We start from the raw sequence: 14,295 nt of genomic DNA, 5'->3' as shown, positions 1-14,295 counted from the left end.
ACCTCCTATAAAAACCTGCATGACCAAGGAAAGACCTTATCCCCTTTAAGTTAACAGGGGGTGGCAATTTTTCTCTTTCACCATAAAATGGCACTTCTCCCAATTTAGGACTAGATTGGTCTCCTCACATCTTTCAAGGACTTTTCCCAAATTTCCTAGGCACTCCTCATAAAGTCCCCAAAGACAATGAAGTCATCCATGAAGACTTCCACAAATTGTTCTATCATGTCAGTAAAGATAGCCATCATGCACCTTTGAAAGGTGGCTGGTGCATTGCACAGCCCAAAGGGCATTCTCCTAAAGGCAAAGATGCCATAGGGACAAGTAAAAGTGGTCTTTGGCTGGTCCTCAGGGGCTAAGGCTATTTGATTGTACCCTGAATAGCCATCTAGAAAACAGTAATATTCCTTACCAGCCAATCTATCTAACATCTGATCAATAAAAGGCAAAGGAAAATGATCATTCCTAGTGGCTTTGTTGAGCTTTCTGTAGTCCATACAAATCCTCCAACCAGTGACAGTCCTAGTGAGTATTAGTTCTTTTTTTTCATTTTTCACAACAGTGATCCCACCCTTCTTAAGGACACACTGTACTGGGCTGACCCAGTTATTGTCAGAAACTGGATATATGATCCCAGCATCCAGCCACTTAATAATTTCCTTTTTTACTACCTCTTTCATGATTGGGTTAAGCCTTCTTTGCTGCTCTCTAGAGCTGCTGGTTGGGTCAGTAAAAAGGATTTTATGTGTGCATTAGGAAGGGTTAATTCCTTTTATGTTTGCCAAAGACCAACCTATAGCTCTCTTAAATTTTTTTAAAACAGTCAGCAACTATTCTTCCTCTAACACAGTGAGCAGGTTGGATACTATAACAGGCAAGGTGTCTTGTTCTCCTAAGTAAGCATACCTAAGGTGATTAGGCAGAGGCTTGAGCTCTAACACAAGGGGCTCTTCAATTGAGGGTTTGAGAATTTTTAACCCTCTCTTGGCCAATTCTAACGACTCAAAATTTTTATTTTTCCAAACCACATCAGATCTGGAATTTAACCATTTAACCACTTCCTCTGAATCAGTTTGACTGATTTCAAGACCCTTAAAACCAGAAATTTGTAAAGAGTCCAATGCAGACTCATGCAAAAATTTGTCTTTGACTACACAGTCAATGATATCTAGCCTAGAACACTCCTCTATGTCTCTTGGGTATTTCATAGCTTTCAAAATATTAAATTTTACTTGTTCACCATTCACATTCATAGCCAACTCACCCTCCTTAACATCTATCACAGCCCCACCAGTGGTTAAGAAAGTCCTTCCTAAAATTATAGGCACCTCTCGGTCTTCCTCATAGTCCAAAATAATAAAGTCAGCAGGTAGAATGAATTTATCTACCTTCACCAAGACATTCTCCACTTTCCCTTCCGGATAAACTAAGGACCTATCAGCCAACTGTAAAGTGACAGTGGTGGGATTAGGCTCTCCTACTTTCAGCTTTTTGTACACACTCAAAGGCATTAAGTTGATACTAGCACCTAAATCACACAATGCTCTGCCTATGTAGTGGTCTCCTATGGTACATGGAATTGTAAAACTTCCTGGGTCTCCTAATTTAGGAGGTATCTTACTAAGAAGATATTGACTGCTCTCTTGTGTAAGAGCCACAGTCTCAAACTCTTCTAGCCTCCTTTTCCTTGAAAGAATTTCTTTCATGAATTTCACATAAGTGGGAATTTGTTCTAATGCATCCACAAATGGAATGTTGACATGCAACTGTTTTAGGAGGTCTAGAAATTTCCTAAATTGAGTGTCTTGCTTATGTTTTTGTAACCTTTGAGGGAAGGGTGGTGGAGGTCTTTTTGAGGCAGCAGGTGTCTCACTATTTGGCTCAGGGGCCGAAACCCTTGGAGTGGATTTTTCCATGGAATTATTCCCTAAAGGCTCGTCTATAGGGGGCTGATTGTCTGGTTCAACCAGAATGAGCAAGGGGTCACTATGCGCAGCCCCTTGGGGGCTGTTATGAACAACAGAATTCTGAACAGGTTCAGAATTTGCATCTTTTTCTTTCTGCATGTTCTCCTCTTCTCTTTTTTTTAATGTGGAAGGTCTAACCACAGCTTATGGCTGATTTACAGATCTGCCATTTCTAAGCTCTATCATATTGCATTGCTCTTTATTTCTCCTAGGCTCTTCAGTGTTACTAGGCAAGGTACCAGGGGGTCGGGTATTCATAGTGTTTGCTAAATGGCCTAGTTGGGATTCTATGTTACTCAAGGATGCTGGAATACTTTGAACAACAACTTCCAAACTGTTTTGCTTGGTCTCATTTTTAGCCAAATATTCCCTCAACAAAGTTTCTAAGGAAGATGGTGGAGCAATAGGTAGCTCACTAGGCTGAGCAAAATGTTGCTACCTTGAAGGTTGTTGGTAATTTTGGGAGGGAAAAGGTGGTTTGGTTTGGGCATTTGAAGGGCTAGCTTGCTGCCCTTGCCCTTGGAAAAATTGGGGCTGTTGATTCTGCCTCCATCCTTGATTAAAATTAGTGAAAAAATTATTTTGGTTTCCCACATAAAACACAGATTCTGGGTTGGATGGGAAGCTATCATACAAATGGGGCCCACCACAGCAAACACAAGTTACACTTGTGTTTATTGCGTTAACTTGAGGTTGGGTCACAGGTATTTGAGGTGTAGGTACAGAAACTTGGGGTTGGGACAATCTTGCCTCAATGGTTTGTCCTTGGGTTCTCACTAAATTGGACAATGCATCAAACTTGGCTGAAAGGGCTGTTACAGGGTCTATCTCATGTAAACCAGCCACTCTCCTTGGCTGGTTTCTCTCTTCAGGCCATTAGGCATAATTTTGAGTCATTTGTTCTAACAACTCATAAGCTTGGTTAAATGACATAGTCATAAACATGCCATTAGCAACAGAATCTGCCAAGGCCCTATTTTGAGTATTCAGGCCATTGTAAAGGGTTTGTAGCACTGCCTAATAGGGAAAACCATGGTTGGGGCATTGCTTAAGAAGGTTCTTGTACCTCTCCCACACATCCACTAATGTCTCACCATCCCTCGGCATGAAGTTAGCAATATCACCTCTAGTTTGCACTATCTTATTGGAGGGGAAAAATTTCATGATGAATTTCTCAGCAAGGGTGTGCCAGTTGGTTATGGAGTTGGATGGAAGGGAGTTCAACCACTCTTTGGCTTTGTCAGCCAGTGAAGGAGGGAAAAGCTTCAATCTTAGCACATCATCCGAGATGTTGGGATTCCTAAAAGTGTTGGCCACTTCTATGAAATTTCTAAGGTGCTTGTGTGGGTCTTCCATTAACAACCCATGGAACTACCCCATGTTTTGGAGCATGGTGAACATCACTGGTTCTAGCTTAAAGGGCACTCCATTCACAGGTTGAGCTATGCTTGGATCTAACTCATCGAACACAGGTATGATGAAGTCCATCATGGACCTATCATTGTTATTTATGACAGGTGGGTTTTGTATCCTTTGTATTTCGTCCTCATTCCCATTTCCATTTCCTACATTTTCCATCTCTTCCAAATTTGGGATTGGGATTTGCCTTTGGGCTCTTCTCCTAACTCTAAAGGTCCTCTCAGGTTCTGGGTCAAATGATTCTATGAACGGGTGTGGAGTTGCACTCATGCACCCTTTTTAACTAATACAGGTAAACCTGACTTAGCTAAAACACCTAGATTACTAACCAATTTTTATGCAAAACAAGCAAAAAAATAAACAAACAAGAACCTGCAAACAGAAAAGTCCCAAGACAGTTCACAGCTTTACAGCTTTATAAGGCAGTCTCACTAACAGAGTGAGACTGATAATTAAAATAAAACTGTAACTACAAAATTATGAAATAAAATAACAACTACGAACTATTAGACTAAAAAAAAAAATTTAAATGACATAAAATAAAATAAAAACAGAATATGAACAGAACAAAGTTTTAAGCTATTAATATTCACGAACTACAGTAACACACCTGAAACAGAATTCAAATTAAGCTAAACTAAAAACAGCAAAAATAAGCAATTCAGAAATAGCAATCACACAAAGAAATCTGATCATGTACGCCTCGATCCCCGGCAACGATGTCAAAAACTTGTTGCCTTGCTAACAGTTGTGCAAGTAATGCGCGCAAGTATACGCGACAACAAGTAATATAGGGCTTTTGTGAGTCCCAGTTATCGTTCCCACAAGGATCTTTGCGTTCTAACTTGAAATAAATTGGTAATTGCTAAAAGAACTAAAAATAAAAAATTAAATTAAATGCTACTACTATTCTCAACTAGTGTACTGAAAATGTTTTTGTGGAAATTTTCTCTTCTTAAAACAGTGATTTTAGTTGGTGAAGGATCTTTAACTACTGCCTAAAAAATTACTTACTTGAAAGACTTGCAAACTAATTTGTTTTTAATGATTTTCTTTTAAATTTTAAAACAGAAAAATAATTTCAGATTTGAATGAAAATAACAAGTGACATAAATTGGTTTTAAAACAGAGTTTAGAAGTGAGTTGAGTTTTCAATTTCCCCTTCACTCAAACGTCATTAGGATGCTTTAATATAAAACAGAAAATGCTTTCAGCTTAACGAAAATACTAGAGTAATTGTTGTTTCCCAACATCAATTTTCTTCCACTGACAACAGTTGGCATATCTCTATGTCACTGTTGGCTTAGGACTTTGAGACACCATTTTCACAAGTTACATGGGGGTAACTCCATCCCTGAAGCCATACCCATTGAGAGAGATTTTTCTCTCAACTTTCCATGTGCTCTCAGTGGGGTCTAGTGTGAGTTATTTCCCAATACTCTCACACCACTAAGAGCTGACTATGTGTGATCATCACATAACAAACTCAGAAATAAACATGCACAGTAAACAAGCTGAAAAACAACCCTGTAAACATTAAACCATCATCTACTAACAGTGAGTTCTGGGTACTTTATCCAACCCAACTCTCAGAAAAATTAGCTCATCACCACAGGTTGATGAGCTAAAATACAACAAGTGTTCATAATGAAAACAGAAACTTTAAAATGTACTGGAAATAAAAAAACTCAGGAACTATCAACAGCCGATAGTCCTGACCACAGTGCTCATAAAATTTACAAAATAAAAATACTACAAATAAAGACAGAAAAACTAAAAATATTCCCAATGAGCAGATAAATAAAATCAGCGAAGAGAAGAGAGGTAGGAAGAGAATGTCCTACAAAATTCCCTTTGTCCCTTTCTTATAGCTGCTCCAAAATCAGCTCTCCCAAACGTACGCTCCTTGCTCCCATCGATCGTGGGTGTCCCTTGCACGATTCAGCAACACACTCCAAAAGCAGCTCCAGTCACTAACGATCTCCAGCTCATCAACTCTTTTGGATATTTCTGTATTGAACCAAAAATCGATTAGGTCTTGTGTGGGTTGGTTCGATTCAAGAATGGAATCGTGATGGAGGGTTAGGGTTCTGTGTCTTGAGTGAAAATCAGAAGGTGTTTCGGTGAGGGGAATCTGGAAGGAACGGTTGAGATGAAGGTCTAGATGGAAAGGGGTTTTCTTGGACGGTTTTGAGAGCTAGGGTTTTTTTTCTCTTCTTTCTTTGTTTCTGATCTATCTCTTACGATTCTGATCTGTCCCTTTTTGCTCCTCTTTCTTTTCTTCTTTTCAATTTTTTTTTTTCTTTCCTTCTTTGGGCCGCTGATGGATTAAATTTCCTGGCCCATTCTCTTCTTGTCTTCTTTTCTTTTCTTCTTTCTGATTTGTCTTTTCTTTCTTTCCTCATTTTTGGGCTTCTGATCAGCAAAATAATGGCCCAGTTTTCCTTTAGTCTTTTTGCATAGAGAATCATAACCAATTGGGCCTAAAACACAAAAGAAATCAGCCCATTGACATTTTTAACCAACACAAGACAATTCACACAAAGTTGGGATATATTATTCAAAAAATCAATTCATTTCCCTTCATTTTCAATATAATCCATATGTTCTAAGTCTCAATTAAGAGACTTATCAGGATGTTTGTGGGATTTTCCCATTGAACAAGATACACAGACAACGGATAATTTATTAATATGAATAGAAGTTTTACATGATTGAAGTACAAAGTGGAAAATTTTGTAGCCGGATGAACTAACATGATATGCTATAGCTGAAAATTATTATTGGAAAAGATGAGGCATGGCCACATGCATTAAAGGGATTTGCTGTGCTGGAAAATGATTTAGAGAAGGTCTAATATTCTCAAATGCGTATTAGCCATCTTTAAGCCTTTCTAAAAGGATTACCTCCTCGATAGCTTGGGATTTGACAAAAGGACATCCAGGGTAAAACTCAAAAAACACAAGTTATGTTTAGCAAATTTTGATACATTATTCAGATTTTTTTGATATGGGGAACATAAAGAAGATTAGGAAGAGTGAAAGATTGTGGACTAGAATGAAAAATAGAATGTCCAATGTGATTAATTCTCAAACTTCAATTATTTCTCATTTGAACCCAATTAGATCTCTCATAAGTCATAAGGCAACTTTGTAATCAAGTTTCCAACTTCTATAGTGAGGTGATTAGTTGCCCCCCGAATCTGGATACCAGTCTACATTCAACAATCTCTGAGTTGGATAACATTGCTTACACGAAGAACTTAGAATTGTGCATACGAGCTTTGATTTAGAGGTGGTTGATTAGCAACAATAGTAGTATACTATTGATCAAACCAATACTGACAATACCAAGTTTGATGCCAAAACATGCCCCAAACTTGACATTGAGGTCATGAACCTGGCTTGTTATTATTTCAAGATGTCTCTTTTTTCCAATTCTGCCACAGTTGCCGTTCATTGCCTTGATCTCCTCTACCAGCATAATAACCCTTTTTAAAATTTCCGGGGTTTCTTCCTCTGTCATGATTTCTTGAGCAAAATTCAGGATTGTACATTCTATCCTATTACAATCTTATAGATCAAAATGTCCAATCATATATTGATATATTAATATAGAATCTGTTTGCCTTCTCTCTCTTAAGTATCTATGGGGAAGGTATCCTAAAGATCAGTGGATCACTGTGCACAATAATACAAATGACATAGTAGATGTGTGCACAATGACAAGCTAAGAGACAGGGTTTATAATGTATACCTTATTGGCTTAACCCCTTATTTATAGATGGATTACATCGCATAAGTGAACTTCTGGGGCTTTTAGGAGTATTAGTATTAGGGGTACAATTGTTGACCCATTACTGTCATAGTAGGATTAGTATAATTAAAGAATATTTCCTTAGTTCTCTCTTAGCTGTTAGCCCTATTTGAGCCTTCTAGAATGTGGGCCTTTATCATGTCCATAACATATTCTTAAACTAAGGTCTGAGAGAAGCTCATGTGAGCTACATTGGTTTATGAAACTTACTGATCACCAATCACCATTATGATGTTTTCTATGCCTATCTAATCTTTCTTCTTGAGCCACGATCAATGCCTGCATCAATTTCAGACACTTTGTATGTGGATTAGAGTCATCAGACCTTGATATGATAGAGGTAACAAAAGAATCATTATCTTCATTCAAGCAATCAAAGATTATCTCAATTTGGTCTTCAGCACTAGTAGGTGCTCCAACAGAAGCAAATGCATGATTTTGATCTAGAGAAGGAAAGTAGTAATTGATGATTCCTTCTTGATACCTTTCTGTTTTGCTTTGATATGTTTGATCATAGCTCGAGTTTATGATGCAAAAAGTCCTTCAGTTTGTGCTGAACTTGATATGAATACTTACAACCCACAATTCTTATGGGGAGTGCTTATGTCATCAAAACTAAGAGCCAAGATAACAAGAGATGATATTCTTGTTGTTCCTAGTTGAGAAGTTCTTCTGAGTAATTCCCTTGCTTTTGTATTAAAAAAAAAAAAAATTCCCTTGCTTTGCATCTTTTGTTGATGGATTACGCCAGCTCCATGAATAAAAACTTGAAGCCATGATTTACATGTAGTGCCTGCTACTTCTATGTATTTTGGAATAAAGTGTGCGAAAGTAGTGAGCCCCATTGTTGAAGCTATGATACCATGAAACTATTAAATACTCGATTTTTTTTTTTGGGAAAAGTTCACCTATGTTCCTGGTTTGCTTCAGAATCATTTATGTCCTGTGGTCTTTTTTCTATCACATATGTCCATGTGCTTGGTAAAAAATAAGAAACCACAGGGGTATAAGTGATAAAAAAACATACCCTTTTACAAACCACAGGGGCATATGTGATAAAAAAAAACCCCAGGGACATAAGTGATTCTGAAGTAAACCACAATGGCATTGGTGAACTTTTCCCTTTTTTTTTAAGCTCAAGGATTTAGCCAAAATTTTTTTATAAAAGTTCAGAGTTTTTTTTAAGTGTTATATTTATCTCATTCAACATGAGATAATTCATCTTTCTACACACACATAACAAAAGTGGGTCCCACATTTATTTTTTTTTCTCTCCAATCATTTATAGGTCACTCTTATTATTTTGTTTCCCTACCATAAAATAACTTATCTATAAGAAAAAGATTTCCCCTTCTTTTTAATGAATAGATGTACATCAGTTTTTAGAAAAGAAATTGAAATTACTTTACCAAATACCTTATTTTTAATTTGAGTTTTAAAGTAATTTTTAAATAAAAAATATTATATAATAACCAAATAATTTTCATTTTATTTTAAGTTTTTATTTCTAACTTTAACTTAAAAATAAAACATATGCTCTTGAAAAGATTATCTTGGAAAAGGAGATATGCTTTTATAGTGTTGCAATCAAGTCATGCTTAACAACTTTTTTTTCTTTTGGAATTTGTTAACAGTTTTTACCAGATAAAAATATTGAGATTAATACAACACTAAAATGATATCATTTTGGGATTTTAGAAAAAAAAAATACAGTATATTTTGATAAAATTCATGATACAAGAGAAAAGTAAAATCCTTAAAATATCTAAAATTATCTCATGTTATTTTCCCCTAAAATATCATAAGTGAACCTTCCTATGTTAAATGTCTCGTTTGAACTTTGGGCCGTGTAAAATTCAAAGATGGGCCTTGGACCGTAGCGTGGCCTGCCAAACACAAATCGCAAGCCGACGTCGTTCACTGACCAAATCAGAGAGTTAAGACGCAAATTTTTTTTTTTGTTGCCCCTTTCGCGAAATTCTTGCGTTGTTTTGTAGAAGAGGCTTAATAGCAGGCAAAGAGAAAAACAGTAGAAGAAGAAGAAGAAGAAGAAGATGTTGAGGGTTGCAGCTAAGAGGCTTCATTCTCTCTCCTCCACTCCATTCAGGGTCAACCACGCCGCCTCCGCTATCCTCTCTCGGAGCCCCGTCGCACCGTCATCTTCTTCCGAGGAACGTGGATCCGACCCGTTTTCGCTCCGTCCTGAATTCTTTCTTCCCTTCAGAGGTTAGGGTTTCCCGTCGCCCCCATTTCATAATTTTGATTAAAATTGAGTTCGAAACGATTCGTTTCGCTTTTGTTTTTTGTTTGGTGCGTTCGATTCATTGGCTCTTAGGGTTCTTATCTGCATCACATGTAACGACTTATACCCTTGATTGGATGCTTTGTTTGTTTTGGATATTTGTGGTTATGTTTGAAGGTAAATTTTTTATGAAATCGATGTATTAGTGGTTGATTTACCTAAAACGTTGATTGGTTTTGGTGAGATTTGAGCTTTTAGCTTTGGGAAGCGTTTCGGTTCGTCATTGCAATCTTATTTTAAGATCAAGCATTCGCTTTGGATGATAGTTCCAGATTTTGAAGTTTTTTTTTTTGGGGGGTGTTGGAAGAAGGATAGAAGATGGCGTGGGAATCGTTCTCTTATTTTCCTCTTGGAATTGTGAATCGGAGTCGTTCTTCTTTTATTTTTGGGGTGGATTTTGGTTTTAATTTATATGTGCTCTTGTCTCCCATTATCAGTCATTGAACTACTTGTTGCTAAATGTTCTGTCTCTGGTATATTCTTTCATTCTGATGGAAGTTTAAGTTGTTGTGCTTTTATGATTAAAGTTTAGTTGTTGTTCGATGTTAGAGTATATCAAAACTTGAAGGGGCATCTGTGGTAGTAGACAGTTTTTTACTCTATTGAAGTTGAAGTATTGTAAAACAAATCTACCAAAATAAAGTATTGTAAAACAAAGCGTAGTGTTGTGAATTTAGGGAATGTATGAAAGACACAAGCGATGGATCTCTCTTTTTTATAGTAGTATGTATATAAACTAACATGTCAAAGAAGTTACTGCCTAGCTGTTTGTATTCTTCTATTGTGGTACTACTAATTGGTAAAGTTTCATTGCTATATATAAAACGATTTGGGTGAAATCATGAAGGGGAGTGTTTTTCGCTTTTGATGCTGACTGCAAGGAAATAAGTGCTTTGAAAAAGTTGGAAAATTATGTAAATAGCTATTAAAGCTGTTTAGTTGGATGGACACAAAACATATTTTGAGGGGGCTTGACAATTATTATGATTGTTGTATTTGTACGTCCTATAGTATCTATTTGTGCCATCTTTATGATTTATCTCCCTTTTGTATCACTAGTTCAATAATTTATAACTAATCTGATTCATAGCAAGGTTTATCTATTCTGGTAGGTGGGCTTGTTGAAATTTTATAGGTAAATAATTTGTAAATGGATATTATGTTACTCAGATTTAGTTTTGTTCTTTTTGAATTGTGTGTGTTTGATTCTTTGGTTCTTCTGTTCGTTTGAGGCTTGCTTTTTCTTTGATTGATTTATTATTTTAAGCCAACTAAACGTAACTCCAGTAATTGATTCGATTGATTTCGTCCAGGTTTTGCTACTGAAACACTGTTCCACACAAAAGAGAACAGCCTTATTCCTGAAATATCAGCAACTGTTGCAGCTGTTAAGAACCCTTCTTCTAAGATTGTATATGATGAACACAACCATGAACGATTTCCTCCTGGTGACCCAAGCAAGAAGGCATTTGTCTACTTTGCCCTAACAGGTGGTAGGTTTGTTTATGCCTCTCTAGTCCGTCTCCTTATCCTCAAGTTTGTGCTCAGCATGTCAGCAAGTAAGGATGTTCTTGCTCTGGCTTCACTTGAAGTTGATCTCTCCAGCATTGAGCCAGGCACTACTGTGACTGTTAAGTGGCGTGGAAAGCCAGTATTCATCAGGCGCAGAACAGATGATGATATTCAGCTGGCAAACAGTGTTGATGTTGGATCCCTTCGTGATCCCCAGCAGGATTCAGAGAGAGTCAAGAACCCAGAATGGCTCATTGTGATTGGGGTTTGCACCCATTTGGGTTGCATTCCCTTGCCGAACGCTGGTGACTACGGTGGATGGTTTTGCCCATGCCATGGTTCCCATTATGATATTTCTGGCAGAATTAGGAAGGGACCAGCACCATACAATCTGGAGGTACCAACTTACACCTTCTTGGAAGAAAACAAGTTGATGATTGGTTGAAAACCTCGGGTTGCGCCCTAGCGGAATGAGCCTACAATTTTTTTGATTTATTGGATAATGTTGAAATGCGTAATGGACATTTTTGGCCATAGAGTCCTTATTTGTTATCTTTGACAAGTGTTTATGTCATTCGGAAATTCAAGTCACTGTTGACGAGACTTTTATCAATAATCGCCCGGCTTTTTGGTAGTCATATGAATGTTAAAAATCTGATGATTCAAGGCTTATTGTATTTTATTTTATTTTTCATATCGTGTGCATCATTTGGAAATCTGCTCAGCAAATAGGCGTTTTGCTTATGCGTACGACATTGTGTTGTGTCGTGTATTCAACAAATTAAACTAGTCACTAAACATGCTATATATAACATACTTCTTTAACAGATAGAATCATAATTATTTTAGTTAACTAAATTGGTGTGTCTGAGGCGATACTCAAGTGTGTCAGCTGGCTGGTTGTTCATACTGGTTCACCACATTTGTTCCAGCTGGGGCCTTTTTTATAGGTCCAGTCGATGATTTCTTTACATTCCGTTCTGCTGTCTTCCTGAAATGTGTCATCTTTCGAAGACGCCTTTAACATAAACCATGCCCTTTTCACTAAACTTGAGTTCCTTTCTCATTTGCTCGACTTGTTGGTCATCACCTTGAACGATGATCTCTGATAAGGTCCCATTTTCTTCAACCATCAGTTTCACCTTAATCTGCTCCTTTCTTGATGCTCGATTCCAGTAATAAGCGCCTCTGAGTAAATTCCCAAAGCATCAGTAATCTAGATATTAGTACACTCTCTGGACTATGTACATTCACTCTAAACTCCAAATAATAATAATAATATTAATAATAATAATGTAAATTGTCAAAGTTTTCACTTACGCCAATGGACTTAAGATGGTAATCCAAAACCAGTTATTGCCAACATCCGGGATGGTTATGGTAAGCACAAGAGCCACACTTGCCAGGCTGATGCAAGTGCAGAAAGTTAATAGTGCTGCTTGGCCCCTGCTGGGAACCATCATTCCTTCAAACCTTCAAAGAAGAACCACGAAAACTTGTATTAGATGTCTACCTTCATTCAAATTAATGATTAAAAAGCAAAAAGTCATAAGAAGGGCATAAAAAGAAAATGGTTCTTACGCATTGTTTCTTCTTAAACCATCTCTTACAATATTAGAGATTGGCTTTAGTATACGTTAGAATATCTAATGTAGATTAGTAGTTTCTTACCCAATAAAAAGAATGATTAAATTAGTAATTTCCAAACTGCTGATTTCATCAATGGTTAAATGTTACTCCTGCTGCCAAACATGTTTCATAAATGGAAGCCAAATTTATTTCATTGTGCTCTAGCCACTAGACATGCAAAGAAAAGGCATAAGAAAGCAAGAATGAACAATTAAATTGCTGAGATTGAAACTGAGGAGAATGTTATGCTAACTTACGTGATTGTTTCTCCTCTATCTGTCACTGCAAAGTTGTTACGAGTGAAGAATGATAGTATCTCCCCTGCAACCACATTTGGTGCCTTCTTTTCACCTTCCCCTATAAAAGTCTTCTTCACAATCTATTTTTTTTTTCAACCAATCATATCAGACATTAACAACAACAACAACAACAACAACAATTAACCAAAAAAGGATGTAAACATATAAAAATATAAAGAGTGAGAAAGAATTACTTTGGATTTGACCGAACGTTTGATGAGGGACCAAAGGCCAGGCACAGATATAACAAAGAGACCCAGAGAAGTATAATAACTGGCCAAAGAGTAACCGACACTTTCTGCAAGCAACACCAAAGAATAAGGGTTTAGTTGTTGTTGGTGGATGATGTAGTCGGCAACAACTGAAGATGATGATGAAGGGTCATGAAGGGACACATGAAGCTTCTTTGGTCTTGGAGGGTGTTGCTGCCACCCCAACCAAGGTTGTACTTGGTGGGTCTTGGCATGAAATGAAAGAGAACAAAGAGAGTGTGTATGTGGTGATAATAACATCTTAGCTGCCATTGTTGTTGCAGAGAACGGATAGGGTGGATTGTTATCTGAGTTGGGTTTAGCATTTATATATGGTAAATGGTCAGTTGCTTTAATGGTCTAGATTCATTGGAGCGATGATGCTTTGACGGTCTAGATGGATATGACGTTATCCTACATTTAGTACACATATCTTGGTGATAAATTTTGGAAAATCTACGTAGAAAAAAGTTTCTTGGAGCAACTGATTTTAATTATATATCATCAGTAATATATAGTTATAATAGTAAAATTATTATTTTTTCTCTGTCATATCAATCGATAATATCTGAGAATAGAGCAAAAAAAAAATACTTATTATTGTAACTAAATATTATTCCTAATACATAATTGTAATCAGTTGCACCCTAAATTTTAATTTGTGTACAGTATTAAAAGTTATTCTTTCTTTTCTTTTTAAAACACTAGCAAATTAGCAATGACACTTTTGATGCGGATCAATTAAAACAATTAGTTTAAATAATTTAAATTTGTTTCAAAAAAATTTAAAGTAACGAGTGGATAGAGATAAAATAATACATTTATGATTTTTATATATTGTTTTAGTTATATTATTATTTTTTAATAAAACAAAAAATATTTTTTCAATGAAGAACAGTAGAATTATATTGTAGGGTATACACTCAGAGATATCTTAGAAATAAATATATTTGTTGATTTATAGCCAATATCTCAATCAGTGTGCACACGCAATATGTTTATAGCCAAGATGTGGATGTGTATACAGTGTTGGCAGTAGTAGTAAATGAGTTTAGTATGTGTATCTGGGAGTTTTTAGCCTTCTATTTATAGGGATTACC

At 36.5% G+C, this 14,295-nt stretch overlaps 3 protein-coding genes and 1 non-coding gene across 4 annotated transcripts; 2 read left to right on the top strand and 2 right to left on the bottom strand.

Annotated features, from left to right (window-relative positions):
* Positions 1-830: 830 nt before the first annotated feature.
* LOC133310798 (uncharacterized) lies at positions 831-2,066 on the bottom strand. Its single transcript, XM_061511786.1, has one exon. The coding sequence runs from the start codon at positions 2,064-2,066 to the stop codon at positions 831-833; it is 1,236 nt and encodes a 411-aa protein (XP_061367770.1).
* Positions 2,067-2,994: 928 nt separating this feature from the next.
* On the top strand, positions 2,995-3,100 carry LOC133310799 (small nucleolar RNA R71). Its single transcript, XR_009751495.1, has one exon. It is a non-coding gene; the product is annotated as a small nucleolar RNA R71 (small nucleolar RNA).
* Positions 3,101-9,174: 6,074 nt separating this feature from the next.
* LOC133310794 (cytochrome b-c1 complex subunit Rieske-4, mitochondrial-like) lies at positions 9,175-11,689 on the top strand. Its single transcript, XM_061511780.1, has 2 exons — positions 9,175-9,428; positions 10,818-11,689. The coding sequence occupies exons 1-2, from the start codon at positions 9,257-9,259 to the stop codon at positions 11,459-11,461; spliced, it is 816 nt and encodes a 271-aa protein (XP_061367764.1). The 5' UTR covers positions 9,175-9,256; the 3' UTR covers positions 11,462-11,689.
* Positions 11,690-11,751: 62 nt separating this feature from the next.
* On the bottom strand, positions 11,752-13,483 carry LOC133310796 (protein COFACTOR ASSEMBLY OF COMPLEX C SUBUNIT B CCB1, chloroplastic). Its single transcript, XM_061511781.1, has 4 exons — positions 13,139-13,483; positions 12,903-13,024; positions 12,337-12,489; positions 11,752-12,204 (listed from the first exon to the last, which is right to left on the bottom strand). The coding sequence occupies exons 1-4, from the start codon at positions 13,466-13,468 to the stop codon at positions 12,018-12,020; spliced, it is 792 nt and encodes a 263-aa protein (XP_061367765.1). The 5' UTR covers positions 13,469-13,483; the 3' UTR covers positions 11,752-12,017.
* Between the last annotated feature and the right edge of the window lie 812 nt (positions 13,484-14,295).

The sequence above is a fragment of the Gastrolobium bilobum genome, unplaced genomic scaffold (assembly GCF_033153095.1).
Source record: "Gastrolobium bilobum isolate Gb01-03AN ecotype WA unplaced genomic scaffold, APGP_CSIRO_Gbil_v1 utg131588, whole genome shotgun sequence".
NCBI lineage: Eukaryota > Viridiplantae > Streptophyta > Magnoliopsida > Fabales > Fabaceae > Gastrolobium > Gastrolobium bilobum.
The sequence above is the reverse complement of the archived record's forward strand: the minus strand, read 5'-3'. Positions and strand labels throughout refer to the sequence as shown.

Coding starts and splice junctions, on each gene's coding strand:
- LOC133310798 (XM_061511786.1), bottom strand. CDS start 2,066: ATGCAGAAAGAAAAAGATGCAAATTCTGAACCTGTTCAGAATTCTGTT.
- LOC133310794 (XM_061511780.1), top strand. CDS start 9,257: ATGTTGAGGGTTGCAGCTAAGAGGCTTCATTCTCTCTCCTCCACTCCA. Junction 9,429..10,817: donor ATTCTTTCTTCCCTTCAGAG/GTTAGGGTTTCC, acceptor GATTTCGTCCAG/GTTTTGCTACTGAAACACTG.
- LOC133310796 (XM_061511781.1), bottom strand. CDS start 13,468: ATGGCAGCTAAGATGTTATTATCACCACATACACACTCTCTTTGTTCT. Junction 13,025..13,138: donor AACGTTCGGTCAAATCCAAA/GTAATTCTTTCT, acceptor AAAAAAAAATAG/ATTGTGAAGAAGACTTTTAT. Junction 12,490..12,902: donor GATAGAGGAGAAACAATCAC/GTAAGTTAGCAT, acceptor TCTTCTTTGAAG/GTTTGAAGGAATGATGGTTC.